The sequence below is a fragment of the Aspergillus brasiliensis genome (genome assembly GCF_001889945.1).
Source record: "Aspergillus brasiliensis CBS 101740 unplaced genomic scaffold ASPBRscaffold_5, whole genome shotgun sequence".
In the NCBI taxonomy this organism is placed as follows: Eukaryota; Fungi; Ascomycota; class Eurotiomycetes; order Eurotiales; family Aspergillaceae; genus Aspergillus; species Aspergillus brasiliensis.
In genome coordinates, this window is record NW_027137446.1 from 919,319 (window position 1) to 945,557 (window position 26,239).

General features: G+C 52.5%; 11 protein-coding genes and 3 non-coding genes across 14 annotated transcripts in view; 8 read left to right on the forward strand and 6 right to left on the reverse strand.

The window, feature by feature from the left end:
* ASPBRDRAFT_175875 (SET domain protein) overlaps positions 1–2,018 on the reverse strand; it is a gene marked incomplete at its 5' end in the record, with an annotated part of 2,533 nt that extends 515 nt beyond the window's left edge. Inside the window, one exon of the mRNA XM_067619816.1 lies at positions 88–2,018. Coding sequence (XP_067479842.1) covers positions 88–2,018 — 1,931 coding nt within the window. The remainder of the gene's footprint in view (positions 1–87) is intronic.
* Positions 2,019–2,519: 501 nt separating this feature from the next.
* On the reverse strand, positions 2,520–3,227 carry ASPBRDRAFT_42318 (uncharacterized protein). Its single transcript, XM_067624771.1, has 2 exons — positions 2,638–3,227; positions 2,520–2,568 (listed from the first exon to the last, which is right to left on the reverse strand). The coding sequence occupies exon 1, from the start codon at positions 2,908–2,910 to the stop codon at positions 2,689–2,691; it is 222 nt and encodes a 73-aa protein (XP_067479843.1). The 5' UTR covers positions 2,911–3,227; the 3' UTR covers positions 2,520–2,568; positions 2,638–2,688.
* A 213-nt stretch (positions 3,228–3,440) lies between these two features.
* On the forward strand, positions 3,441–5,843 carry ASPBRDRAFT_42319 (uncharacterized protein). The gene is made up of 2 exons (XM_067624772.1): positions 3,441–4,562; positions 4,616–5,843. The coding sequence occupies exons 1-2, from the start codon at positions 3,723–3,725 to the stop codon at positions 5,600–5,602; spliced, it is 1,827 nt and encodes a 608-aa protein (XP_067479844.1). The 5' UTR covers positions 3,441–3,722; the 3' UTR covers positions 5,603–5,843.
* Positions 5,844–5,856: 13 nt separating this feature from the next.
* ASPBRDRAFT_547096 (uncharacterized protein) lies at positions 5,857–6,201 on the reverse strand. Its single transcript, XM_067627279.1, has one exon. It carries the CDS (start codon positions 6,082–6,084, stop codon positions 5,899–5,901), a length of 186 nt encoding a protein of 61 aa, XP_067479845.1. The 5' UTR covers positions 6,085–6,201; the 3' UTR covers positions 5,857–5,898.
* On the forward strand, positions 6,097–7,317 carry ASPBRDRAFT_195286 (histidine phosphatase family protein; the record flags this gene model as incomplete). The annotated part of the gene is made up of 4 exons (XM_067620848.1): positions 6,097–6,198; positions 6,261–6,482; positions 6,604–6,846; positions 6,931–7,317. 4 exons carry the CDS (start codon positions 6,097–6,099, stop codon positions 7,315–7,317), a joined length of 954 nt encoding a protein of 317 aa, XP_067479846.1.
* A 316-nt stretch (positions 7,318–7,633) lies between these two features.
* ASPBRDRAFT_64959 (mitochondrial 54S ribosomal protein uL22m) lies at positions 7,634–8,791 on the reverse strand (the record flags this gene model as incomplete). The annotated part of the gene is made up of 2 exons (XM_067628501.1): positions 7,634–8,667; positions 8,743–8,791. The coding sequence occupies 2 exons, from the start codon at positions 8,789–8,791 to the stop codon at positions 7,634–7,636; spliced, it is 1,083 nt and encodes a 360-aa protein (XP_067479847.1).
* A 772-nt stretch (positions 8,792–9,563) lies between these two features.
* Positions 9,564–9,636, forward strand: ASPBRDRAFT_t133. Its single transcript has one exon. It is a non-coding gene; the product is annotated as a tRNA-Thr (tRNA).
* A 1,821-nt stretch (positions 9,637–11,457) lies between these two features.
* ASPBRDRAFT_t134 lies at positions 11,458–11,530 on the forward strand. The gene has a single exon. It is a non-coding gene; the product is annotated as a tRNA-Thr (tRNA).
* Positions 11,531–11,604: 74 nt separating this feature from the next.
* ASPBRDRAFT_t135 lies at positions 11,605–11,677 on the forward strand. Its single transcript has one exon. It is a non-coding gene; the product is annotated as a tRNA-Thr (tRNA).
* Positions 11,678–13,325: 1,648 nt separating this feature from the next.
* On the forward strand, positions 13,326–17,856 carry ASPBRDRAFT_547242 (U6 snRNP complex subunit PRP24). Its single transcript, XM_067627281.1, has 4 exons — positions 13,326–16,110; positions 16,165–16,392; positions 16,446–16,802; positions 16,855–17,856. The coding sequence occupies exons 1-4, from the start codon at positions 13,531–13,533 to the stop codon at positions 17,614–17,616; spliced, it is 3,927 nt and encodes a 1,308-aa protein (XP_067479848.1). The 5' UTR covers positions 13,326–13,530; the 3' UTR covers positions 17,617–17,856.
* A 1,162-nt stretch (positions 17,857–19,018) lies between these two features.
* On the forward strand, positions 19,019–19,901 carry ASPBRDRAFT_124269 (uncharacterized protein; the record flags this gene model as incomplete). The annotated part of the gene is made up of 4 exons (XM_067617677.1): positions 19,019–19,118; positions 19,246–19,310; positions 19,378–19,668; positions 19,725–19,901. The coding sequence occupies 4 exons, from the start codon at positions 19,019–19,021 to the stop codon at positions 19,899–19,901; spliced, it is 633 nt and encodes a 210-aa protein (XP_067479849.1).
* Positions 19,902–20,389: 488 nt separating this feature from the next.
* Positions 20,390–21,585, reverse strand: ASPBRDRAFT_175890 (phytanoyl-CoA dioxygenase family protein). The gene has a single exon (XM_067619817.1). The coding sequence runs from the start codon at positions 21,468–21,470 to the stop codon at positions 20,526–20,528; it is 945 nt and encodes a 314-aa protein (XP_067479850.1). The 5' UTR covers positions 21,471–21,585; the 3' UTR covers positions 20,390–20,525.
* Positions 21,586–21,940: 355 nt separating this feature from the next.
* Positions 21,941–23,566, reverse strand: ASPBRDRAFT_29547 (snoRNA-binding rRNA-processing protein UTP15; the record flags this gene model as incomplete). Its single annotated transcript, XM_067622671.1, has 1 exon — positions 21,941–23,566. The coding sequence occupies one exon, from the start codon at positions 23,564–23,566 to the stop codon at positions 21,941–21,943; it is 1,626 nt and encodes a 541-aa protein (XP_067479851.1).
* Positions 23,567–25,004: 1,438 nt separating this feature from the next.
* ASPBRDRAFT_54420 (uncharacterized protein) lies at positions 25,005–26,194 on the forward strand (the record flags this gene model as incomplete). Its single annotated transcript, XM_067627233.1, has 5 exons — positions 25,005–25,123; positions 25,194–25,336; positions 25,545–25,608; positions 25,710–26,015; positions 26,116–26,194. The coding sequence occupies 5 exons, from the start codon at positions 25,005–25,007 to the stop codon at positions 26,192–26,194; spliced, it is 711 nt and encodes a 236-aa protein (XP_067479852.1).
* Between the last annotated feature and the right edge of the window lie 45 nt (positions 26,195–26,239).

The window sequence follows — 26,239 nt, forward strand, 5'->3', positions numbered from 1 at the left end:
TCTTCGTCTCCTGTTTCTTCGTCTCCTGTTTCTTCGTCTCCTGTTTCTTCGTCTCCTGTTTCTTCGTCTCCTGTCTCTCCGTCTTCTGTCTCTTCATCCGTACCATCTTCATCGTCCGTATATGGCTCTGTTGTATCCCCGTCTTCTTCTTCCTTTATAATAACCTTAGATGCTTCGACTTGTCTATTCCCTTGCTTTCGCCTTTTCAATCTTTCTTGTCGTTCCTTTCTTTTCTTCTCCTTTCCCGCTGAGTAGCACCCTTCCTCTCCACATTGACAGACCCGACTTCCCTTCCAATAAGCTCGGCCGTAGTTGACCTTGAGTTCCTCGAAAGGTTGAATATCCCGCACGGCCTCAACTGTCATCATCATCCGGTCCCCAATCGTTCGCCGCTCAAAGGTGGTATTAGCATTACACGAGTGGTTGATATACCGAGTGAAGTTACCAAATTCCTTTGGGCAAACCAAAGCAAATTCCTGATTTGTGTTGGTTTTATACTGCACTGTAAGCGCATATACGGGGTCACCTCCATAGCAAGGTGGATGGATTTTGCCAACGAATTCGCCCAGGATATCTCCTTTCTTAAATCGCGCAAGAGCACGTACCCCGACGCCCGTGGCGGTTTGCACCAGCTGCACAAACTCAAAGGGAGCCGGCCTAATTTGACATTGGCAAGGACCATAATTATCGCAGAGATCACAATTGCCATGGTCGACCTTCTCTCGCAGCATCGGGTCAAAAGTCAGGCCCCGAAGAGTTGGCTCGCTTGCCCTTCTCCAATCCTTAGGGTGGAAGATGCTGGCGTCAATGTTTTTTTGCAGACGTCCTTTGAATATAGGTGGGCGGACTGATTTTTCCTTTTCGTCTATAACTAGTTCATGAAGATGCTGCCCTCTGAGCTTATCGGCCTCAGTTCTCTGAGCTAATGCCTTGTTGAGCCGGGGCGGTGCATTATCCCCCGCGTATGGGGCCAACAACCTGCGCCATTCCGAACCACGCGTATGAGCCTGTACCCAGATATTGTACACGTGGTGACGGAGTTTTCCGTACACGGATAGCCACATTCGTAGCTCTTCTTCTTTGCATAGCCGTCGAAAGGCTTCGGCTTGCACACAGATCGCAAGCATCGGCCAGCCATGAATCTCGGCGAACCCTCGCAGTCGGCGCGCTTCGCGCTCGTCGTCATCATCTATATTGGCCTCATCCCATGAAGATGATGTGCAAGTAAGCGCTTTTTCTATGGCCCGTGATGCGTAAACACACCGCGCCTGATAGTCCATCGCTACCAACCGGTCGTTGTGTTTGTTCTTGTGTGCTTCGCTGGTCTCATATAAGTCGTACATAATTGCATGCAGAATCTGGTCTCTCTTCTGCGTAAACTCGATCGGGATCGGGATTCGGAGAGTTTGGGCAGGGCTGGTCTTGGGTTGTTTGTTAGGAGAACTGTCTGCGTCTTCGCCTTCTTGCTTCCGCTTTGTCGGTGATTGTGCTGGGGGAGCAGGGGTACTCGACTTAGGTCGTTTGTTAGGAGTATCATCTGCGTCTTCTCCTTCTTGCTCTTGTTTTGTCGGTGATGGTGATAATTGGGGTGGGACGGATGTACTGGTCTTGGGTCGTTTGTTAGGAGTATCATCTGCGTCTGCTCCTTCCTGCTCCCGCTTTGTCGGTGATTGTGATGATCGGGGTGGGACGGGGCTACTCGTCTTGGGTTGTTTGTGAAGAGAACTGTCTGCCTCTGCTCCTTCTGGGCTCTGCTTCGTTTGGGACCGTGATGGTTGGGATGAGGTGGGAGTGCTCGTCTTGGATTGTTCGTTGGGAGTATTATCTGCGTCTGCTCCTTCTGGCCTCTGCTTCGTCTGGGACCGTGATGATCTGAATGAGGCGGAGGTACTCGTCCTGAGTCGTTTTCTAGAAGCCCTGACTGCATCATCTCCATTCCGCCTTCGCTTCGTCTGTGATCGTGATGATGAACAGGAGGTACTATTCAGGCTGTTGCCTGAGACAGTGACAGCAGCCATAGATCAGGTATGAGTTGAAAGAACCGGTGAGATGGATGATGATGTCTTGAGAGCTTCTCTGGGCCTCTCTGTCTTATTTGGATAGCTACAGGCTCCGCCTGGGCTGGGACCGCTAATTTATTGGGGGTTTAAGTACCTGGAAGCTGCCATCATGGAAAACAGGACTCTTCCGGTAACCTGCGGTGTAACATTATAAGCGTTTGTAAACCTGTAGCATAAGGACTTCTTTGTCCTGCCCATATTTAGATCATCTTGAAATGTATACCGCTTCATTCCATGGATTGGTGGCGTGCTGTGTCGGGAACTATTGTCCCTTATATGGTCTTGTCTCGGGTTGTTTCAGATCAAAGGATCAAAGACTAGAGATAGACCATGAAAAAATAGGGCATTAAGGCTTGAAACATAGAAAGAAGCCATCAGATAGATAAAGTTTCTTGGAATAACCCGACGGAAGAAATTTTTTGTTCTCGGGGATATATCCATGCATCATTCTTTGTTGGTATTCCAGCGGATATTGGTAGATAATGAAGGGTCCAGCTGGGATTCCCCGCTACATCCTTCGTCAATTCTATTTTGGAACAACTAAAAGGTTATTGGAGGCATGAGTACACTATCCTACCTTTAGTGTTATCTTAGCGTCAGAGATTTAAGCATAGACATATGGATGTCATTATACTTCAAGCTTGGGATCTTCATCACTAATTATTGATGCATTGTTGTCGCCCCATCTCCTCCAATTGGCCAGTAATATATCGTTCTTGTCTACTAACAGAATCTGTTCCAACACTATCCACTGTCCAGCAGCGAATGTTGGTAATAACGGACTAAAATCATCCGTCCGTCGCTTGTTCGTCGGTAGGGAGATAGTAGGTCTGTCATGATTTGGTAGCATATCTGTACTGAAGGGGTAGCAGTGCTCCACTCTGCGTCTATAATGTTAGCTAGTCAGGAGAAGAGCATTTTAAGTTCTTGACTATATCTTAGATATGATCATTTTCATTAGTTACTCCAGGCTCATTGCTGACAATAATGTAATCATGTGACTGCTTTTGCGGAACCAGTGCGGGCCACTTAGGCCCCCCAGATGAGGAACGTCTGCAGCTTGACGATAGCCAAGGGGTTAGTTTCTGCAACGCAATAAGCAGTCCTCAGCTTCCAACTCAGACTAGCCAAATAGGACAAATGGTATGAAGGAATGCCTACACAAGCGGTGTGAAGCATAGCCATCATGACATGATGACCCTCAAGGGGCAGTGCCGAAACAAAATCGGAAGATCAATGATCCAGTCGCGGGGCGCGCGGGTGTCGGGGTCCCAAAGCGGATTAGCGGCAGGCAGTCGGGGTCTCGAAAGGGGCATAGCGCCAGGCTGGGGCAGATGAGCCTCGTTCAGGCCATTGTATGTAAGCCTTGTACCACCGCCGGTCCATCCTTCGATTTCCTTCACTCCTTTTGTCTGCCTGAATCTTCATCATCTTCTCCAGGGACGTTCCTGAGGGTTACCTTCTTTCGTTGTTTGCCGCTCTTCATATCTGAAGGCTTTGCCAAGTGCCGGGTTCGACGTGACTCACCCCGTCGGAAAGGTTCTCCTCCGTCTTTCCTTATCAGGCATTAATCCTAAGGCCGCCTTTCTCCCCTCCCGTCCTTCGGTCATCTTGAATTCCCGGGCATCAACTCTCCCTCAAAGCCTCGTCTCTCCTTCGATCATGGCTGCCGACCAGTTGCTCCAGTCCATCGCTCATTCCACTCCCGGTGAAGAGTGGTTTGACTTTGACAACTCCTTCGACATTCCCTATGAAGGTGTGGGGAGCAATCCCACTTCGGTGGATTCTGTGTCCCCCAAAGATTTGGATCTAACTTTTGCCGACTTCGATGACTGCAACTGGGGTTCGAGTCCTGGGGTCTGCACTCAGGAGCTATTTGCTGACCTGGTCAACTATGATGCACCCATCGAGGGCTTCGGGGGCCATGCATTGGACACCTCCCAATCCATGTTGAATCCCACCGGGTCCTTCCACCCAATGCCCACAGCACCAACTCAGGGACTGATGGGTTCGGGGGTGGACGACCTATTGTCACCGGACATGGGCGGAGTTGACGACCCTTTCTATACCACCTTCCGACAGATGGTGGAGTTGCAAGCGGCTGCTGATCCAAGCTCCTTGTCTAGCAAAGAGAAGCGCATGGAGGCGTCGATTGCGCTCCACATGCAGCGCCTCCAAGAAGCCGCAATGCAAGACTTGGAGCTGTCTTCGGACTCGAGCACAACATTCCCATCGCCTCGCTGGTCCGACTCTGCAGCAAGCGTTTATCAGGGTGGGACATGTGCGACCCCTGCTACCACACCCCTGCCCGATGTAACACGCACACCTGTCTCGGGCTCTGAGTCTGCAGCTGGGGGCATGGAATTGGTGCTCGACCTGAACATGAACACGACCACGAATGTACCAAAGAAGCAAAAACCTAGATCACAAGCCCAGAAAGAGAACTACATCAAAGTTCGCAAGCATGGTGCTTGCGAGAAGCACAGGAAGCAACACAAGCGGGTAAGTAAAATCCACCAAAGCAACTGGATGTCTGTATGCTAATCAGAGTGTAGTGCAACTGTCTTGAGAAGGCCGCTTCCAAGATTGCTGTCGGCCAAAAGGCTGTTTCGTCTTGCAACATACCAATGAAGTCGACCTTCACCACGCAACGACATGTCCACAGATCTGAACGAGAATCTCTTCTCCTGAGCACCACGCCGATACCAGCCAGTAAGTCAACTGTTTCACAGCCGACAGGAGGCTTGGGTTCGAAGGAGCTTCAATACGTTCAACTTCGGCATCGCCACCGTTTGCCGTCCACCCAAACGTCGATGGATCCTCAATATGGTCACCACTCGCCACAACCGGTCAAGTCGGCTGCAAGCTGCCGTGGCGACGTAGGCTGTAATGGCGGCTCAGGTAGACCGATGGCGCTCCGGGAGAGCTCGGGACAACAGCAATCGCCAAGGTCACCTGGTTCCGACCGGAAGGTCGGTCTCGTCCATTCGCCGTCCAAGGGACTGCAGATCTATTCGACAACGAGCCAAGCAGATCGGGGAGCGCTGCTCGCTCCTCGCCAATCTCCGGGCAGACAGCAGTCAAGCCGGGCTGTTACAGCCCCCATGCATGTGTCAGTCCAGGCATCGATTCCATCCAGATCCAGTACATCCGCCAACACGGGTGTCCTATGCAGGTCCAGCGTGTCGGGCCGGGCCTCTGCCACCACAGACGTGCAATCCAACCGGAGCAGTGCATGCAGTGCCATATTCGAGAGACCCGCCAGTTTCTGGCGCATCAGATCTTCCAAGGATCCATCGACACGGCACTCGTTGGACGTACAAGCCAACGATGTCCACGACCAATTCGGGTCACGGACAATTGTGTCAAGGGTACTCCAAAGCGTCTTTTCGGTCTCTCACTTCCTGGATTTATCTGTCTGTTTCGTTTCTTGGTTGAGTACGGCCTTTGACAAATCTGGGGGATTCTCCAGATTTAGCAAGTTCGTCATGATTTCGACCAGGAGGCATTGGCTTGCGGGGAAGGGGTTTCTATGGGGTTGATTGAGATTTAAAACTTGCATAAGCGTGATTTTGTCTGCTTCAGATGTATATTGACGTGTTATTTAGCGGTGTTGGTTCTTTTGCTTGATACCATCGTCCATGCAAGAGCATGAGGACAGTTAGAAAATGGTCATTTCAGTCATTTCATTTCAATTGATTCAACATTCATTCATTCATCTCATATGTTAGGAACTGACCAGCAGCAGAGACAACCGCATACTGACTGAATTCTTGAACAGGACCACTCGAGTAACTGGTAATCGGTAGTAGTACTTACTCAGGGGCCTTCTCAGTTCTCATACTGTGAATCCATAGTCCACCGTCCCCACTGCTATACAATCCCACCAGCCAATCAACAGCCCTCCATCATCCGCGTTCCAGCGGGCCCGAAACTGAATGGATCCATCCATCAATCCATCCCATCTCACTTCTTCCATCCAAAAGGAAACATCCCCAATTCTCTCCCACATCCTCATCCTCATCCTCCCCTCCCCATGACTCCCTCCACCCCCACCGAGTCGCACTGGCGATTCTCCACCGTAACAGGCTACTTCTACCAAAGCGAGCCCTCCACCGACCCCAACACCTTCAACTACGTACGTCCACTCCCAATTCCCACCCCTATCCTAAACCTAAAAAAACTAATATCCACCCACAGGCATCCTCCAACTTCGGCCTCATTCCCCGCGCTTACCCCACAGATGCGGACTTAGGCCCCAATAACACAAAGACCACCTGGGAGCGTTTCGCCCACCACGTTCGCACTCTTAACGCCCAATCTGCAGACACCAATGTCCGCTACAAGGTGCTCTTCCTCGGCCGCCATGGTGAGGGATACCATAATGTAGCGGAGCGGGAATACGGCACGGAAGAGTGGGATGTAAGCTGACCCTTTCTTTTCTTCCCCATAATTCTTACATTCAGACCCTTCTACAAATAAGAAAAAAAAAATAAAGAATATTATATTAAATCTGGTTTGGCATTGACATTGAATTGAAAAGAAACATTACTCCCTCCTCCCCGGCAATGAAACCAGCAACTGGGTCGACGCCCGTCTCACAGAAGTCGGCAAATCACAAGCGCGAACCGCGCACAATACCTGGAAACAGCAACTCAAGGAACATATCCCCACCCCGGAGAAATTCTACGTGAGTCCGTTGAATAGATGTCTTGAAACGGCGTGGATTACTTTCGTTGGAACCGGGATTGAGGGGACAGAGCCGTTTAGGCCCGTTGTTAAGGAGGTATGCACACATCCCCTTTCCCTTAAGTCCGTGTATAGTTACTATGAATATAAATATGAATATGAATATTAATAATGATGCCAGCTCCTCCGCGAAACCATCGGCCAACACACCTGCGACGGCCGCTCCAGCAAAACCGCCATCACCACCGAATACCCAACCTACATCATTGAAGAAGGCTTCACCGAGAACGACGAGATGTATGATGCCGAGCTCCGCGAATCCGATTCCGCGCGGGACAAGCGTTTCCGCGATCTGATGCAGGATATCTTCTCCACGGATGAGGAGAAGGTGTTCTTGTCATTGACGGCGCATTCGGGCGCTATCACGAGTCTTTTGAATGTTTTTGGTCATCGGAGGTTTTCGCCCCTGGAGACCGGGGGCGTCATTCCGGTTTTTGTCCGTGGGGAGAGAGTGCAGGGGCCGTTGCCGCCCATGGAGGTGGAGCCGTGGTTTGGGGTTCCTAAATGATCTAATATCCATATTATACTGTGTGCTGTGTGCGGTGTGGGGGGTATATATAGAGACAATGAGTGGGAGAAGTATATAGTAGATGATAGATATATTGTATTGTACATTGATTCTTGGATCGAAGTAACCCCTCATCATACACACACGTTAGGATAAGAGACACAGGGGGGAAAGTGTAACCAAGAAGAGAGATTTTGATAACACATGCTGAGAAAAACCACCAGAGCGAGGAAAGAAAAGTGCTTCTTAACGGTCTAAGATATTGACACAAACAGACAAGAGAGACAACGCCGAAAACTTATAATCAAAAAATTGATCACCAGCTGTAGAACTGGTTCTGTGCCGTGATCTTGCGGTCCGGCAGCGGTGTCCAGAGCTTGGCCTTACGCTTGCGCAGCTCCTCGGACTCCCGGTTCTGCCATTGCCGGATACGCGTCTGCTCCTCCTTCAGCACCACCGACAGCGAGGTGTACGGCGGACGCATGAGGTTGATGTTACCACGCGCGCGGTGGTCGTAGTCGTAACCGTACGGGCCACGGTTAACCCACGCTTGGTCGATGTAGATGGAAGTAGGATCGTTGATGGTCTTGCGCTCTCCGTTCTTCAGGGTGATGGTAACGGGCTTCTGGTTGGCGGTCTTGCCCTCGGCGGCACCCAGACCCATGCCGGAACGCACCACGGCAACGTTCTTCGCATGCTCGAGGTGCTGGAGGACCTCCTTGGCGGCCTTCTTCTTGCTCAGGCGCATCTGCAGCATGGCATCGTCGATGTTCTTGCCGGCGATCTGGCGAGCAAGGGGACCCAGCTTCTTGACGGACGTCTTGAACCAATGGGACTTGGAGAGGGACTCGCGCTCGGTCCGCATGATCAGCTCGGTGGGCGAAATGCGGCCTCGACGACGGATCTCACGAGCAACCATCTTTTGTTCCCAGCGCACCCGCGCCTTGGGGTTCGGGTCCAGCACGGCCTGCATCGTCTCCCGGTTTCGTCGGTCAACGGCATAGTCAACCTCTTCCTGGCCCTCCTCGGTGGCGCCTGCTTGCTTGCGAGCGGCGGGGGTACGGCCGGACGCCACCAGCTTGGGGCTGGCTTCATCCTCAGCGAAGATGGAGTCGGCACTCAGGGAACCCTCGCGTTTGGCGGGAGCGGTGGTGCGGCGAGCTTTGGGCTTGGCGGCGCCGGACTTGCCGCCGAAGAAGAAGTTCTTGATCGAGGACAAGGTGGAGGCTTTCGAATCGGACTCGGACTTGTCATTGGGACCGTTGGGACCGTCTTCGGAGGCTTGACGAGGGACAGTGTAGGCCAGAGTGCGGCGAGGGACGTAGGTCAGGCCGGTCCGGGCTGAAGAGACTGCAGGGGAGAGGTGAGGATAAGCGGGGCCGCAATTGGGAGAGAAATAGGATTATATGTCTTGCGGGTACTTACTGGACCGGATGAGCTGCCCATACTGGGGGACAGCACCCATTGTGGCCATGACGGATGATGAATCTGGAGGTGATTGCACGGGGATCCGGAGATCAGAGGGAAAAAAGTGTCGGGATGAAGACTGGGGCCTTGGCGATGCGTCTCTGGTCTGTCCAGTGCGCCGGATGTTGATGCCTCGACACCTGATATTTCTGGGGTCAAGATTCCAGCCTCAAGGCAGGCGCTAGTCTATTTTTGGCAGGGTAAGCCGCGACGGGATCATGTGGCTTTGGCTGGAAAGGGAATCCCGGTTCTGCCAATCACGTCAGTAAGGCTGTCTGTACAATGACCTCATATCCCGGGCGGGTGTTATGGCCTCGGCCTAACCCGCTTTGCCCGTTCGGGTAACAGCCGGCCAGGCCCTCCCACTTGAGGAGCTGTACTACATGCATCCATCCATGTCTGCCGAGAACAAAGTTTAGAATTGGCCATGCAGCGTTCAGGGCTCGGATCGCGCCTGAGTGCCCGGGTCCTCCAGCCACTGGCCATTTATAGTTACCCGTCTCCCGAGCTAAATCCCTGGCCGGTTACACAGCACGAAAGGTCGATGAAAGTCGAGATTCCCTGCTTTTGCAGACGGGAATTCAGCCGCGAAGCTGCTGGGGCATGCAGGCTGCTATTATTCAATATGTTGTCATGGCCCCCCAGCTTGGTCCTGGTCTCCTTCTCTGCTAACCCACATCTGTCAATAGATGCCGGTTTTATTGATTTCATGGATGGAGTATTATCCATTGCTAATTGTTTCAGTTGTATTAAATCTGGCAACCCTTCCATAACAACCAGCTTCTATGGCTCAGTTGGTAGAGCGCATGACTAGTAATCATGAGGTCCGCGGTTCGAATCCGCGTGGAAGCATTTTTTGCCTTTCGCTTTTTGTCCATGGATAGCGTCATGAACCCGTCTTTCGAGTGTGGTACTGATGGTAAAGATACAACTTTTGTCACTTGAAGTTCAAGTGGTTGTTGGTCAGCTGCCTTGTGGAGAGTCTTACCGCCACACATCCAAGATAAGAATACTTCTGGTCTGGTGATCAACCAGCAATGAACTCCTACGCCAGTTGTAAGATAGGTTAAAAGGGATTGAGTTAGATATTCGTGGATCTCTTCAGTATTTTGCTGTTAATCGCGGCTCACTTGCCAGTCCCATACCTTTTCCGGGCTTTTCGTGGCTTCGCGTCGGGTGATTCAGGGTGCCGGCAGCACCGTGCGCCAGCCTCGAAGGGTGGACAAGAAAGAAGCCTTATTGTCGCCTTTTTTCAGTCGGTCGAGGTCACGAATTAAGCAATGTCTCGGAGGCTCTCTTGTGCGTCTCGATTGCTAGTTACTGCGCAAGTCTTTTGCTCACTGGTCGCTGTATATGAACGGGGCCGAGTTATTTCTGTGATGGTGGGTAGCGGATGGTTATACGGCAGGTGTAGGCAAGTAATAGTAACTGCTTGGGAGGGCGGCGTTGTCCAATTGACGATACGCCTTGAGGCTACTAAGACTAGAGAAGCTACTCTGTAGTCTGTTGATAACCTTGAGCGAGTCAGTGCCAACGCGGGGTAATTGGTTCAAGGGAAGCCTACTGTGTGCTAAGTCTGTATGCTCGGGCTCACCTAAGTAGGAGGGCCATCCGAGCAGCGGGTGGGAAGTGCGAGGTTAGATTAGGTTTGCAGAATGTGGCTGGCTGGGCTCCATTTGCATGTGTGGGGGGCAATAGATGCGAGAATTGGAGGGTAGTAGTGACTAATGGAGGATGCTGCATGGAAAATTGTGGTGGCATGGGCATACACATGGCATGGGTGCTGCTACCTCGTACGGCATTGACAGGGGTCCTTTCCTCTCATGGTAACCGTAACTTCACCATACTGAACGTGAAGTATCATATCGGGCGGTAATGGTCTTCATGGGTATCTGATGACTTCTGTTGTGATTCTCGCCTGCTGGGGTGTCACTGATGGATCATGCTGGAAGATATTTCCGTTGGTGGTGTATATACCGTCGATGTTCTCTGATACCTCACCTTCCACAGGTGCCTGTTGTATGACACATGCTATGTGACACCTCTCATTCGTTTGTATGGTAGCAGCGGAACCACCGATAGTGCATGGACTATCGCTGCTTGCGTCTTTTTTTCCTTCTCTTGATGCCTGTACTCGGCCAGCCTATATGGTGTGTTATGTGGACGTGATCCTGTGTTGTTGGTATTGTAGGTTCCATGGTTAGCAGACGAACTTTCGACGCATTGCGTTACGACACCGCGGTAGTGGCTTCGGCTGGTGATCTGTTGGTTTGGGTCTCATCAGGTAGCACTCTTGTGGCAGTTCATGGTCTTGTTGGTATCGGTGATTGGCTTGTGTGGATGGTTCTAGTACCATCACAGACATATGGCGCGGAGCCGATGGTGTTAGTAGTTAGATATATAACCGTGACTGGTATGCTCCGAAGGCACGCAAAGCGGCAAAAGCATGCAAAAAAAAGGCGGCATTGAAGCCGTAGGCAGTATTATAGAGGATATAATGGGCAAAAAGGGAATAAGAGCTTTCCTACACTACCTACTATGCATCTCAAGTGTTAATGGTACCACCAATGACCCATATTTGAAGACGCGGACAGCGAAATTCCAGGGCGCAGATGGCATCATTAAGTTCCTTAGCAACATATAGCCCAAAATTGAGTCCTTTGACATCAACCAGCTCTTATGGCTCAGTTGGTAGAGCGCATGACTAGTAATCATGAGGTCCGCGGTTCGAATCCGCGTGAGAGCAATTTTTTGCTTCTATGTTTACCTATGAATAGACACTTTATAGCTCACAGCATAAGCAGTAACATCAACCAATCAGCTTCTATGGCTCAGTTGGTAGAGCGCATGACTAGTAATCATGAGGTCCGCGGTTCGAATCCGCGTGGAAGCATTTTTTGCTCTTTCGTCATTCCGTGACATCGTCAAGCCTCCTACGGCCTGCACGACCAATCAAATTGGTTGACTGTTGACCGAGCGCATCACTAGTCCAGATAAAATCCTCGGTTCGAGTCCGAGGGTGAGCCTGCATCGCTAGCCTTGTAGAGGTGTAGGGGGGGAGTTCCGCCGGGGCAGTAGTAGAGTAGATAGGTAACAAGAAACTCTACTATGACCGACTCTCTTGGAAGGGTGTAAACAACGCCTGTTCTTTTTTTTTCCTCCATATCAAGCATGTACAGTACATAGCCATTGGGGGAGAAACAAACATGGAAGTATCAATAATACTAGCAGGGGACAGAACATAAGGAGGGAAACACCGAGGTCGTTGGCGGGGAAAAAGCAGGAACCTCCCCTCCCCGTGCACCCTTTTCTTTTTCACGATGACGATGACGATATTCCAGGCACTTGCATGGGTGGCTAGCAGCTAACAAGCTGGATCGTCACAGCTCTGGATCGTTTCAGATGGTGGGTGAGTGTTTTTCTTTTGCTTTTTTTTCCCTTCTTGATGCTGTTTCTATTTCTCGAAGTCCGAAGTGGAGGGTCGCTAGATAGAGAGTTCGTTGTATAGGTGCAGTTAGCTGTAGGTGATTGATTGCTTGTTAGTTAATATTATTCGATTCACTTCTCTCTTGTCTATCCGTCTATCTGTCTGTCTCTGCTCAGCTTTTCTCATGCCGAGCTCAACTCCCATCTCCACCGCGTCGATCCACTGCTCTCTCTCATCGGCCTCACATATCTTTTCCTCACTCTGGACCTTTTTTTCCCTTCTCCTCCCACCCACCCTTCCCTTTCTTACCTATTCTCCCACCCTCCTCTGCCATCCAGGGACTTCCCGTGCGTGTTGCTCCCACGTTTCTCTTCTTCCCCTGTATGCTTCCTTGCCCCCATCGCCCCGTTTTCTCCTCCTTCCTCCCCATCCGTTCCCGCCGAGGACTTCTCCGCTGACCAGCCCGTTCAGGTTGGCTATCGCTCGGACCAGGAGAGCTTAAGCCTTGAGCCTTGGGAGTTCCGTCGGTCCCTCCACGCAGAGTGTCTCGTTCTCGTTCTCCCTCCGTCCGCGCCTCACTTTAGCAGCGTTTCGCAAGCGCCCAACTCGTCAAGCTCTCTTCTACTTGCAGACAACTACCGAAAGGGCCAGAAACAGCAAAATCGAAATTCAAATACAAGATTAAGAGAAACAGAAGAGGAACTAACAACAACAACAACCATAATTCACAACTTCCCGTCAATTGTTTAGCTTTCTTTTTTATTTTCTTCTAGATCCACACTTCTTTTTCCCTTTCTTTCTGTTTTTCTTTTCTTTTTTACCCTTCTCTGATCCTCCCTTCTACTTATCATACTTTCCTCAATCCCTTCCAGACCTTTTTTTTTTTTTTTTTCGTCTTTGTTATCCATCGGGACTTCTACCTTTCCACTCCATCCTCTCTACTGTCAAACTCCGGCCACCCCTCCCACTCCAGGACCAGGACAAGGACAAGGAACGGCCAAATCCTGGACAGCTAACCTTCGCCCGGTCATAAGGTCTGGACAAGACAGGCTGCGAACCGGTGCAGGAATGGACTCGTTGATGAGGTGTCCTGCGGTGGTTCTATTAATCTAGATTTCCTTATTTTCTTTTTCTCTTATTTACTTCCTTTCCTTTACTCCCTTTGACTTCTCTGCCTGAGGTCCTTCCCCGTCGGCTCTGCTACTTACGTCAGCACCGTTCTCGCTGGCGCTTGGACTCTTTCTCTCTATCCATCAGCTTTTGGCATTTGCGTTCCCTGGTCCTTCTTCCCTCCCCCCGCCAGTGCGGCCACAGTCTTGATGATGGACATCAATTCACTCCTTTCGCCCCAGGATGCCAATTCACAGTCCGGGCGCTCAACCCCCTCTGCGGGTTCTTCCTCTGTCCCCAATAATTCCTCTTCCTCTGCCCCGACCTCTGCTCCTCACCCGAAGCCCTTGCGAAAGAGTCGCCCCGGCTCGACCAAGCAAGGCATGACTTCCTCGCCGCTTGCGCAGCATGTCTATGCTCCATCCCACCTGCCTGAACCTTCGCCGCCCGCCATAAGTCCCAAGGTCGGTCCTAGCGTGGGAGGTGGGAATGGTACTCCCCCAGCGGCTGACCTCCCTCCCCCAAGACAACCGTCTACTACCCCCGGCATGGACACCCTGGCCGACCTGGCGTCAATGCAGCATCATCAACCGCAGCGATCCAATGCCCCCATCCTGCGCAGCACGGAGTCGTACGAAAGCCAGCTGTCCCCTTCCACCATGTACCCCCACGTCAACGCTATCTCCCACAACACTCCTACCCCGCGCTCCTCCTTCGATATCGCCATGTCGGATGGCCCGCGTGAAAGCGCTCGTCGAAGCTATATGGATACCTCCCTGGTCCCGAACGCCCAGCGACAGGCGACGGAGCTGTTCGCCCAGATTCAGGAAAACCCCCAGTCGTACGACGCGCACGTTCGCTTCGTTCGCCTTTTGCACGCGGGCTTCGTCAACCACGTGTACCCGCCGACTAACCCCGATATCCATGGCGATCCCCGAAAGTACGATCTGCTCAAAGATATGCGGACGGCGCGAGAGGAGATGGATAAATTGTTCGCCATGGGAGAAGATCTCTGGGCGGAGTGGATCCAGGATGAGAGCATGCTGGCACAATCGGTGGAGGAGCGTATCGCCGTGATGGAGCTCTGTCAGCGTTCAATCGAGGAAGAATACGGTAGCACCAAGCTGTGGGGCATCTACGGCGAATGGCTCCTGTATCTCTACAACTCGGCCAACGGAGACGCCAGCCAAAGCCAGTGGACCGAGGAAGACCGTATGGTCGGTCGCGAAGTCTTCTCTTGGCAGTCCGTCCTAGACGTGTGGCAACGAGGTGCCGAATCGACGCGGTGGAGAATCCACGACAGCCATCTGGTGTGGGACCGTTTCTTGGACTTGCTCGTGCAAGATCTCTCTCGCAACCCATCGCAAGACAAGATCAACCATGTCAGAGGGCTGTTCGACCTCCGTCTTGCGACCCCTCATGCCACCTGGGATCAAACCTTCCAGTCATTCTCCGGTTTCATCTCGACGTATTATAACGCCAACTACGAGAGTATCATGGCAGAAATGGCCGGGAAATATGCCACGGCCAGCAAGGAGACGTACTCCGCCCGCGAGGACTTCGAAATCCGGTTGCGCAATGCGGCCGAGGCGGGCGACATGGGCCAGGAATGGGTTGTATTCACTGAGTACATCGAATGGGAGCTCAATCGCAACCGTCGCAAGCGACACACCAATTTCGACCTAATCAACGCGGTTTATCAGCGCGCCGTGCTGCGCTTTCCGACCGATGCGAATATGTGGGAAGATTTCATCATGTTCCTCATCGACGAATCCATGCACGGCAATGCGAATACTACGACGATATCCACACTCGACCGTGCGACCCGGCACTGCCCCTGTTCCGGCAGCCTCTGGTCACAGTACCTGCTCAGTTCCGAGCGGGAAGGCCAGTCGTTTTCCAAGATTGCGGATATCAAGCACAAGGCCACCAGTACAGGCCTGCTGGACGCGGGCGGTATGGAGGAGGTACTCAAAGTGCATACAGCGTGGTGTAGCTACCTCCGTCGGCGAGCTTTCCTGTCCGATTCGACCGACGAAGATATTGACGTGGCGGAGGTTGGCATCCGCTCTGCCATCGAAAGCGTTCAAGAACTGGGCGAGAAGAAGTATGGGCGAAACTACCAGGGCGACCCATTGTTCCGCTTGGAGCGCATCTACATTCGCTATCTCAGCGAAAGTGGCAGTTGGGACAGCGCGCGGGAGACCTTCAAAGGTCTCGTGGGACGTCGCGGCAACAGCTACGAGTTCTGGCTGACTTACTACGAGTGGGAGCTGATCTCCTGGAGTAAGTTTGTTCAAAACGAAACTTCGATCGATGCCGCTCGACGCACACCGAACCCCAGCTACGCCACGGCGGTGCTGAAGCAGGCGATCAAACGAACCGACCTCGATTGGCCCGAGAAGATCATGCAGACCTACATTGCGCACTGCGAGGACTACGAGGACTCGGATGAGCTGCAGCTAGCGATTCTGGAGACGCGCAAAGCGATGAGAGCCGTGACCGCCCGCCGTGAGCGCGACGCAAGGGAGCTGGCCGCGCGGCAGGCTGAACAAGCTGCCGTTGTGGAACCAGCCACTACCACGCAGACGGAAAAGCGCAAACGGGAGGAGGAGACGGGCATGAACGGACTCCCTGCCAAAAGAGCTCGTGCAGAGGAGGCCGAAGTATCGGTTCCCGCCGCCGCCGAGCCGGTCGCGCTTCGTCGTGATCGTGAAAACGCCACGATCGTCGTCAAGAATCTGCCCCATGGCATCACCGAGCACAAAGTCCGGCAGTTCTTCCGCCATGTGAGTTACCCCTGACTAGGTGTTTTAGGCGTAAGATAGCTAACTATGGTATAGTGTGGTACGATAAATAGTGCGAAATTGCTTTCCAGTGATGATGGAAAGTCCGAGACAGCCATTATCGAGTTCAACTCGAAAGATGAGGCTGTTGTCGCGCAGACGCGTGATCAGAAAATCATTGATGAGCATACCATCGAGGTTCAGTTCGGTTCGGGGTCTACAGTGTTTGTGACTAACTTCCCTGCGACGGCTGATGAACAATACATTCGCGACCTGTTCCGTGAGGTGACTTCCCCCCGGTGTTCACTGATCCAAACGTTGGCTAACCGACTCTATAGCACGGCGAAATCATCGATATCCGCTTCCCATCCCTCAAGTATAACACGCACCGGCGATTCTGCTACGTGCAGTTCAAGACGGCCGGTGAGGCTTACAGCGCCACGCAGTTAGACGGGGCAACGGTGGGCAACGGCTTGCACCTGGTTGCCAAGATCTCGGACCCGACTCGCAGGCAAGACCGCCAGGGACCCATGTACGAGGGACGCGAGATTCATGTGTCGAACCTTGACTGGAAAGCCAGTGAGCAGGACGTAGAGGAGCTATTCCTACGGTTTGGAACTGTGGAGCTGGTGCGCATCCCGCGCAAGGTGGACGGCGGCAGCAAGGGCTTCTGCTACGTGGTGTTCTCGTCTAAGGTAGGCGTTCCGGAGGGTGCGTGAGAGTTTTAAAAGCTAATGCGTCTTGCAGGAGGAAGCCGAGGCGTCGTTAGTGATGCACGAGCAGCAGTTCCGTTCCCGGCCTCTTCATGTGAAGCTGTCCACTCCACAAGGGGCCAAACGAAGCGCGACCACCATCTTATCTCGCGTTGGGACCCGATCCCCATCGGTCGAGGTCAACGGGGCCAGGCGTGAGGCGAGCGAGGAGGTGCCCAACAGTGAACGGCAAGCGCGCACACTTGGCCTGATGAATGTGCCGGACACGGTGAATGATGCGCGGATCCGGGCACTTGTCGAGCCGTATGGCAAGCTGATCAAGATCGTGCTGCGGCCTGATCACCAGGGAGCGATTGTTGAGTTTGCGGACGTGCATGAAGCCGGCAAGGCGTCCCTGGAGTTGGAAGGGCAGGAGATCACGCCAGGGCGGAAACTGCACGTTGGCACGGTGCCGGAGATGTTGAAGCAATCGGCGGAGCATAAGAAGAGCAGCAATGGACCCAGCCAAGGTAGCAGCGGCAGCAGCAGCAGCAAGGCCAAGGACAAGCCCAGTGGACTCTTCCCAGTCGCCAAGCCGATCAAGCGTCCGCCGCAGCCAGGCGCGCGCGGTGGCAAGCGCGGCGGGCTGGGAGTGAAACGGGCCACGGCGACGAGCTCCGCGAACGGGCAGACGACGACCACGACGACCACGACGACGACGATGACGACCGACAGCGCCGCCCCGGGCGAGGGGCAGACCACGAAAAAGAGCAATGAAGACTTCCGAGCAATGATCCAGCGGAGTCGAGCGGGTTGAGAAAAAGGGGTTGCGGCGCACAGGATGGCATGGCGGGACCGGCGTTACCCTCTCCGCTTGCTAATGACTTCTTCGTAGTACTACTCTCTTTGCTAAACTTGCTAAGATTCCGACTTGGCGTGATGTGAATTTGACCCTTCTACTCGGCCAGTGCTGATGTTGAGATGTTCTTGCTGATGCGATATTATGCATTTGCCGCTTTGTGTATTATCATATAGCCTTAAACCCTGCCGCCGGCTGAAGTTGAATGTAGATTATTACTTATTCTGACTGTGATCTTGAATTCTATGTGCTATGTATAGTTGTAGACGTGACTTTTTCCGAGCACCATCTATAGAGTAGTTATCTGATTGCCTATAGGCATAACAAACTATTTCAGGCAGATGGGACAAGCACGTGGACCGACCAGGTTGAGAACGGACCAAGCCCACACCGGTCGGGGAGTTGCAGGAATTCCTCAGGATGGAGATCAGTCGATGCTAATTAACGTATGATCCAGGATTATAGGTCAATGTGACCCACAGCAAAACTGGTGCAGACTCAATTCCGCGTAAACAAGCTCTCTGATGACCCGGTGGAGAGACGGCCCCTTGCTTCCGAAGTTGGCATGATGGATAGTTAGTAAATAGCGAGCACAGAAGCCGGGCAGCAGGCAGCCTGCAGTGCAACGTTCGGGAACCGGTTGGTAGACAGCCAGAGACACCATTTGGCAAGTCAATCCCCGCCATGGGGGAGAGCGCTTTGACCGACGGGATCGACGGTCACTAGGTGGCAGGAATGTTTTATTCGTCGGTCCGCTGATATGGCTGAGGGAATTCCTGGTGGAGATGAATAGTGATGGAGACTAAGTAAGTATCATACCAGATGGAGGGAGTAGGGATGGATAGTAGTATCCTCCCTTTCTTCGAGATGCGAACCATGAGGACATGACCAGGTCAGTCTTGTCATACACTACTACTTGAATATTCTTCCCATTTCACCACCCTCCCCTCCTCTCCCCCCTTCTTGGTCCTTTTCATGATGCTGAGGTATTTCTTTGGGGTGGGAATGCCCCTCGAGGTTCGAGATTAGATGTTTGGGAGTGATTTGATGCTTTCGGGGATAAGCTCCCGAGCGCGACTGTCACTGCCTTCGACCACCACCTGACCAGCCCTGCTTGTCTGCCTTCGATCCCGGTTTTTTTAGTTCCAACACCTTCTCCTCTTCTCCTCTGGATTCCTCTGATTTTTGTTTCTTCTCCTATCCCGGTCGGGATTCTTGATTCTCCCCCTTATATAATAACCACTCTATTCATCTCTCCCTTGGTTACTCTGGTGCCCTCTCACCGCTCCATCTGGTTGCCTGCACGGGCTCTGCTGCTTGCTGTCGTCATCGCTACTGGCCGCTCACTTCCCCCGCCGTGATGGATTTCCATCTGGTGCCTCGAGGGGAAGACCGCAATTATACCGGGTTCCTCACCAAAACCATTGTCTATACAGCCTCGTTGATTATATTTCTGGCTTGTAAGTATTGTGGCGCTCGCTCAGTTCGCTAGCTATGGAGCTAGCAACTCGTAGCTGAAGCTCTCCTGCCCTTGCTGCAGATCGTGCATCGCGCACACGACACCCACTAACAAGTCTCTCCTCATAGCCTTTGGCCTCACCGTGGCCTCTATCGTCGTTCCCAAATGGGTCACTTATACACATGATGATGATGTTGGTTTTGCCGTCCCGTCCAACCGTGTCCGACCAGCCACTAACAAGAATACTATCAACTATACAGTCCCGCTGGCGTTACACCTACGGCCTCCACCGTCGTTGCTCCCATGTGACCGGTCTATGCGAGTCCTTTCCCCAGCCAAATGACTGCCACGGCGACGACCGCTACTTCTGCTCCATGTGGCGCTCCATCGGGTTTCTGATGTCATTCGCCATTGTCTTGGAGGGAATGAGTGTGGTCGCGTATTTGATCGTCTTGTCTGGGGGGAAGCGCCTGCGCGAGTCGGGGTGGAAGATACTCAGTTTGTTGATTATCCTATCGGCGGTGGTGCAGGCAGCTGGCATGTCGCTTGTGGTGAGTTTACCCCAGGATATCATGTTTCGATTAGTGGCATGCTAAGAGGGGGTTAGGCATACCTCGTCGACAATGAAGACCGGTTCGCCTCTGGCTGGATATTGGACAAGTCGTGGATCTTCTGCACCGTGAGCTGGTGCGTGAGCCTGTTTGTCGCCGGGGCGTTGATCCTGGCGGGTAACACCCTGCCGTCGGAGGGTGGTTATGAGTTGATCCCGGATCAGATCCACTGAATTGAGCTTTGAGCTTTGAGCTCATGGAAAGTAAAGGATGGATGCGACGATATAATGAGGGGTATGATCTGATTGGTAATGAGTGGCGTTGGTGGATGATTGCACTATGCTTTTCAGCCTGATGTTATTGTTATTATTGTTAATGAAAACAGTGTAGCTAGCTGGTATAGTTAAACGTGATATGATTAAAAAGATGATTGATTTTACCTACTACTGAATTCTCCCATAGAGCAGAGAAATGTATGTAAACCTAAATATTGGCAGTCCCTCCTGTTCACCTACCCTCCTTTCAGTGTTCTGGATCTAGGTGCTCTTGCGGAGCAGTCTGAAAGATCAAGCTAGGTGTGTCTTAATACCATTTGCTTTTAGTTGATCAGAGTATATGATCATACTTCTTGCATGACTTGCTAGCATGAAAATTCCCGTAATTGGCGCTCTAGAACCTGTATGTTGTACGGGGTCGTGGGTTGTATGATTCATGAATGTGTGGTATTCATGTGTTTGGGCTGTGCTGTACTGTGTCTGTGTAACAGTTGATGCCTCATTAACTTCGAGCTCTGCATTAAATCGTAGTGTGGATATTGTATACTCGTGAAATGGATTGTTCATCAGTGATGGAAGATATCAATTATCAGCATACAACCTCGAAAATCCCTCTCCAGTAGGCTGCAACCAGTTCCTCTCATCATACCTCCAGCCCTCAGCCCCCTCAATAACATGGAACGTATAGGCAAACCGACTCTTATCCCCGGTATTCCTCTCACTCTTATGCAACACATTCCCATGAATCAGCACCAACGAACCCGCCTTGACATCCACCACTTCCACCTCCTCCCCATTATCATCCTCCCCATCCTCAACCTCCAACCCCCTCGGAAACCTCCCCCCATCATTCTCCACAAACCCCGTCCCCTCCAGCACCTCCCCCTTATCCCCACCATAAACCCTCACAAACCTCCTCCCAATCCCCTTCCCCCGTCGATGCGACCCCTTCACCATCCCCAAACTGGCATTCCCCTTCCCCGCATCCTGCAACGCAATCCACCACCCCACCGCACTCGGCGGATCCGTATAAAGGAACTCACTATCCCGATGCGGGGGCACCGCACCCCCGATCCCAGGCTGCTTGCAAATGACCATACTCTGCAAGACCCTGGGATCTTTGAACCCCAGAGACCTGGCTATATCTGCATTTCGTTCCGAAAGCGTAATGGATTTGAATGGCTCGGAGAGCGTGTGTAAGCTATGACCGATTTTATTCACGGCCTCGTGCTTGGGTTTGAGCAGCTCAGAGGTTTCCGGACTGATGGCCGAGGGTTCGAAGAAGAACCGGATTTTGTCGCCGGATTCGAGGAAGTAGCTGTCGCCGACGTGCTTTTCGGTAGGTGAGGATGGGGAGTCGCCTGTAGTGAATTTCGTGAGGGGGTGTGTGTCCAGCGGGAAGGTCGTTAGGAGGTGGTTGGTTTCATCGAGGCAGTTGGTGATTTCGTCCGCGGTGAGGTAGTCGGGGATTATGAGGTAGCCGCTTTCGTGGAAGGTGGTGACTTGGGATGGGGTTAGGCCGGGCATTTTGGTTGATTCTCTTTTCTTTCTTGGAAGTGTGTGTGTGTGTGAGACTGTGAGTGAGTGAGTGAGTGAGAGAGGTGAGGTGAGGTTCAAGTTGGTTGGTGTTGGTTGTGTGGAGAGAGCGGGGTCAGTGGTGGGCTTTTAATATGAATTTGGGCTTATCGGGGAGGCGCTTATCGGTGTTATCTTCAACTGTCATGGATGTATATCTATCTCTATGAATGTTATCAGCTGATGCTGATTGTGAGAAGTGTAGTTATCTTTATGGGCTAACACATAAAGTAAGAGATTCAGTACATCAAAGTGCGCATCTATATGAAGTAGTGAGAAAGATTTGAAGACGACTTAGGTTAAGTGCATGCATGCATATATCATCTATGTAGTAGCCACCAAACTCCATCCAGGTATCCAATAGTAGTATAGTACTATAACAGTCATGCTTTTTGTGTTCTTTTGAAAATCCGGCTCTCTGCCTATGCAGCAAGCATCTCCAACATCCCCTTCGTCTGGTACGCTTGATGCGCCATCTCTACCTCGTCGCGCACCCGCCGGTGCAGCCGCTCCACCATCTTGTCGATCTGCGCTGACTGTCCCAGGTTGCCCGAGTAGATGTCCAGCACGTTCATCGCCACCTCCACGCTCAGCTGCACCAGTCGCGGCTCCGTGATGTTCTTGTGCACCCATTGCAGCACCGGCTGCAGCGTCACCTCGTCGCGGTTCTGTAGCGACGCCCGCAGCGCGGACCGATGCCGCAGTGCCGTCAATAGTGTCAATTGCGCCGTCTTGTCGTTGGACTGCAGCACCTGGTCCAATGCCGCCGAGTACTTCGCCTTGCGGAGGTCGTTCTCCCACGGTTGCTCCTTCTTCCGCTTCTTGAGGTCCCGCCCCTCGATCACAATGTCCACGCCCTCGCCGACAAAGTCGTGTCCACGCAGGCGCTTCTCCCAACCGGATCCGCGCGCCTTCTTCTGCTTGGCTGCCTTCCGGTCGTGCTCCTCCAGCTTGCCCTCTAGCAGCGCCTGCATCTCCTTCCGGCGCTCGCGCTCGCGGATCTTCTGCTGTCCGGACAGCCGGGTCTTGATCGACAGAAGACCGGACTGCATACCGACGGCGATGTGCTTGTCCTCCTGGGCGATACCCGATGTGATTGCGCGCAGTGAGAGAATGGGGGACGGGTACTTGGAGCCCGAGACCATGTTCCAGCCGGTCGTTTCGAATACCTTCATGTGGCCGTCCAGCGCACCGGAGAGCAGGCGCTCGCCGTTCGACGCCAGCGCCAGCGACGTGACGGTCTTTTGGTGGCTTTGAATCATATGCAGGGGCTTGCCGGCCACGATATCCAGCACCGCGATCTTGTTATCGGCTGCCGCAAGCACCGTCGTGCCCGTGGGCATGGGGAGCACCGTCTCGATGGGTGCGCCCATCTTGAATGTCATTGCGGACCGGTTGTCAACGCGAGGATCCCACAGTCGCACCGTCCGGTCGTAACTACCGGAGACCACCAGGCCGGAGGAGGCCAGAGAGCCCGGCATGAATGCACCGCTGCGCACGTAATCGGTATGGCCAGTGAAGACCTTCTGGCTGTTCTCGCTGGGCAAATCCCACAGTCGTACCGTCCGGTCGTCACTGGCGGTCAAAACGCAGGTAGGGTCACTGGGGGAGAATTTCGTGACCCAGACGGGTTGCTTGTGGTCCTTCCATGTCTTCAAGATGGCACGGGAGCTCACGTCGAACACCTGCACCGTACCGGAGTCATCACCGACGGCGATGACTCGCCCGTCGGGACGGACATCTGTGCCTCGTACCGTATCATCGAACCGGGTGATTGTGCGGAGAAGTTTGCGAGTGCGGATGGAGTAGATCTGGACGCGGGCGCCGGTGGTCACGGTGAACACATCGGGGGGTTGGGTGAGAGAGGGGAAGGCGGAGGCAGAGGAGGGAGCGGAGGGTTGCGTGATGAGGTTGACGGGGCCATTGGCAGGCGAGGGGATGAGGAGAGGATTCTTGAAGGTCTTCCAATATTGCTGCTCTGGCGTCAAACGGGTCGAGGGCAGCGCCGGCAGCTTGACCTGCTGCAGAGGGAGGACAGGGGCAGCCATGGCTGCGATGGCCCAGGTCGGAATAGATTAATGGAAAGTAGAATTTAAGGACTGCTAAATTGTATAATGAGGAGTAATCAGCCAGCAGCCATGCGCCTTGGACGTTGTCGGCGTCGTCGAAGTGGTTCGGGGAAATTTTTTGGACGGAGCCTCTATCGCATCGGGAAAAGTCTATCGGCGCCCGATTAGGTTTAGCGCGACAATTGTTATAGTCCAACTGGATGATCCATCAACAAATCATTATCAAGAAGAAGACTGTGAGGTATGGTGCAATAGACATTAGTAGTTGATATATCTAGATCTGTGTGGTAGTTCTGGGTGGCCCTTAGTTTTTCGGTGAGCTTCCTTGGGTGTTGTTAATGTGTGTCTGAGAGGTAGTCCTCGATATGTGCCAACTTCTACCTACTATCAGTAGATGGTCATTAGCCATTGATTTCCCACTGTTTTAGAATTAGAGCATGTAGAAAGTCGTCTTGAGACCCTTGCGGTTAGATGTGGACACTGAGAGTGACTTGGTAGGATGGTATTCGACCAGAAACATTCTCAGGAACAAGAGGCTGGAAGCCATTGCCACGAAAACCGTAGTTTCCATTGCGAAAGTCAGCGTAAGCAATTGAATAACTATTAGTATCTTTCTTGCTTGCTTAATACCCAAGTAAATAATAAGATGGATGGAGAGGACAAAAGTACCTCACGGCTGGTCTGCCCCGGCCGTAGTTTCCCTGACGCTACGGTGTAACAGCAGCGAATCTCTCTACAACTGAGGCAGCTACACGGATCTTCACAGCATCAGAATACACACAGACAGCCATGGAGCCTCTCTGTTCTCCATTGCTCTACTGCTATCTGTTCCGTATTCAGAATTGGACACACATTACTGCAAACCCCAGACCGCATCTGAGGCCCAGACCGACCTCACCGCTGAACGCCAGAACCACGTCATGAATCAAAAGCAGAGACTACTGCAAAGCTGACCCAAGTTAGTATCGGTGACCTATGGAGAGAATGCTCGTACCATAGCTTAGCTACCATTGCTGACCGATAGCTCCTATCTCCCAAATCTAGATCCCGGTCACCGTTTGCTCCACAGCCGATGCGCGTTGACCAACACCGACCCAAGCATTGGACAACTTGGGTTTAAGGTCTCGGACAGCCTCATCAACGCCTTACCAAGGAATAATATCCACCTTACAATACAGTTGGGGTGACTAGGATGTGACGATGCCTCCGTGCTCTGTGTGCTACCAGCCAACCTGAGGTCCACATAAGGACCGATAACAATGCTGTCACCATCAGACAATGACGGCCCAAATTAGCCAAGGACTACTGTGGAGTGAGACATCGACCGTTTTTCTTCTGATCGGGCAGGATTTGAGTTATACTTGGGTATACAGAATGGGTCCAGCTATGGACCATATGTGGAGAGCTTGATCTAGGTATGGTGCCTGGCCGAATTTTCTCCATCTGCAGTGCATTGCCTGGTTCGAGAAAATGGGATGGGATCCATGCCATATCGTATGGCTCCATTGCAAGTTTCGTCGCGGAAAATGACTACTCGTGAGTGGGGTCTGTTCCTTGATTCCTCGTTCCTTGATTTCTCTAGACTCTTCTATCTTTGACTTTACAGGGAAGCCCCAGACGCCCGCTATTGGCCAGCTTGCCAGGCACCCGGGACACCGTGGGAAGCGTCTGACCCATCCTTATTCGTGCCCGGCCGTGCAGAGCCGATCAGCCACACCCCAGCTGCCGCTGCCGATCGTCTTGCGGAATGTCACAGCTACAGGCTACTATCTATCGGACACTAACCACTAACCAGCTAACCGCCTGCGTTCCACGTGGGTGCGACTCCAAGATTAGTCTAGACCGGTGTCCGCGGGTCCGTGAATTCAATTGATTCTTCTCCAAGACAGAAAACGGAACTTCGAGGCCTGACGCGGGTTCCTGGCGGAACAATCGCACGACTAGAACTCTTCCAGAGTGCCTTACGAGATTGCTTCGCCCCGTCATGACATCAGCCTACGAAGCTCAATTTCGCTTGTGGTGTTCTTATGAATTTAGCCAAATTGTAGTGGCTGGGATTTAGCTGAAACTGATGCAGCGCACAGGCAGCAGAATTGTATACTACTGACACCCTGCATTGTAGGCTGTATTCGACGAAGTTTGGGACTGACGTATGCAATGGCGTCGCAGAAGCTGCAGCGACAGCACAAGGAGTGGATGCTGACACTGTAACGGAGCTGCCTCCCCAACTAGCAAGGCGGCCGCAGCGTCGGATGTTTTACTGTCCATCTCCACTGACACCGCAAGCATCACACCTCGTGCGATATGGCCTTACGTCTGATGTGGTCGGCTACAGGCATGTTTGGTGTCGTATGAACGGTCAAAAGACAGTTTATTCAATGAAGAGAAGAGCGAAAAAGGTATCTGTGGAATTTTCAAGCCCGTCCAGGTACGTGTGCAGCCATCTCTTGTCTTGTATGCTCGTCTCAGCTTGGAAATCCGTGGCTGGATGAAGTTATCCTACAACCCGGCCTCCACATGGGGGCCAGATCTCTAAGGTTGTCATCTGGTGAATACTGGGATCCGCCACCAGCAGCTTCAGCCAATAGAAACAAAGGATGCGGGTAAGATAACGAAAATTACCGGTACTGATTGGTATGATTCCAAGCAGGA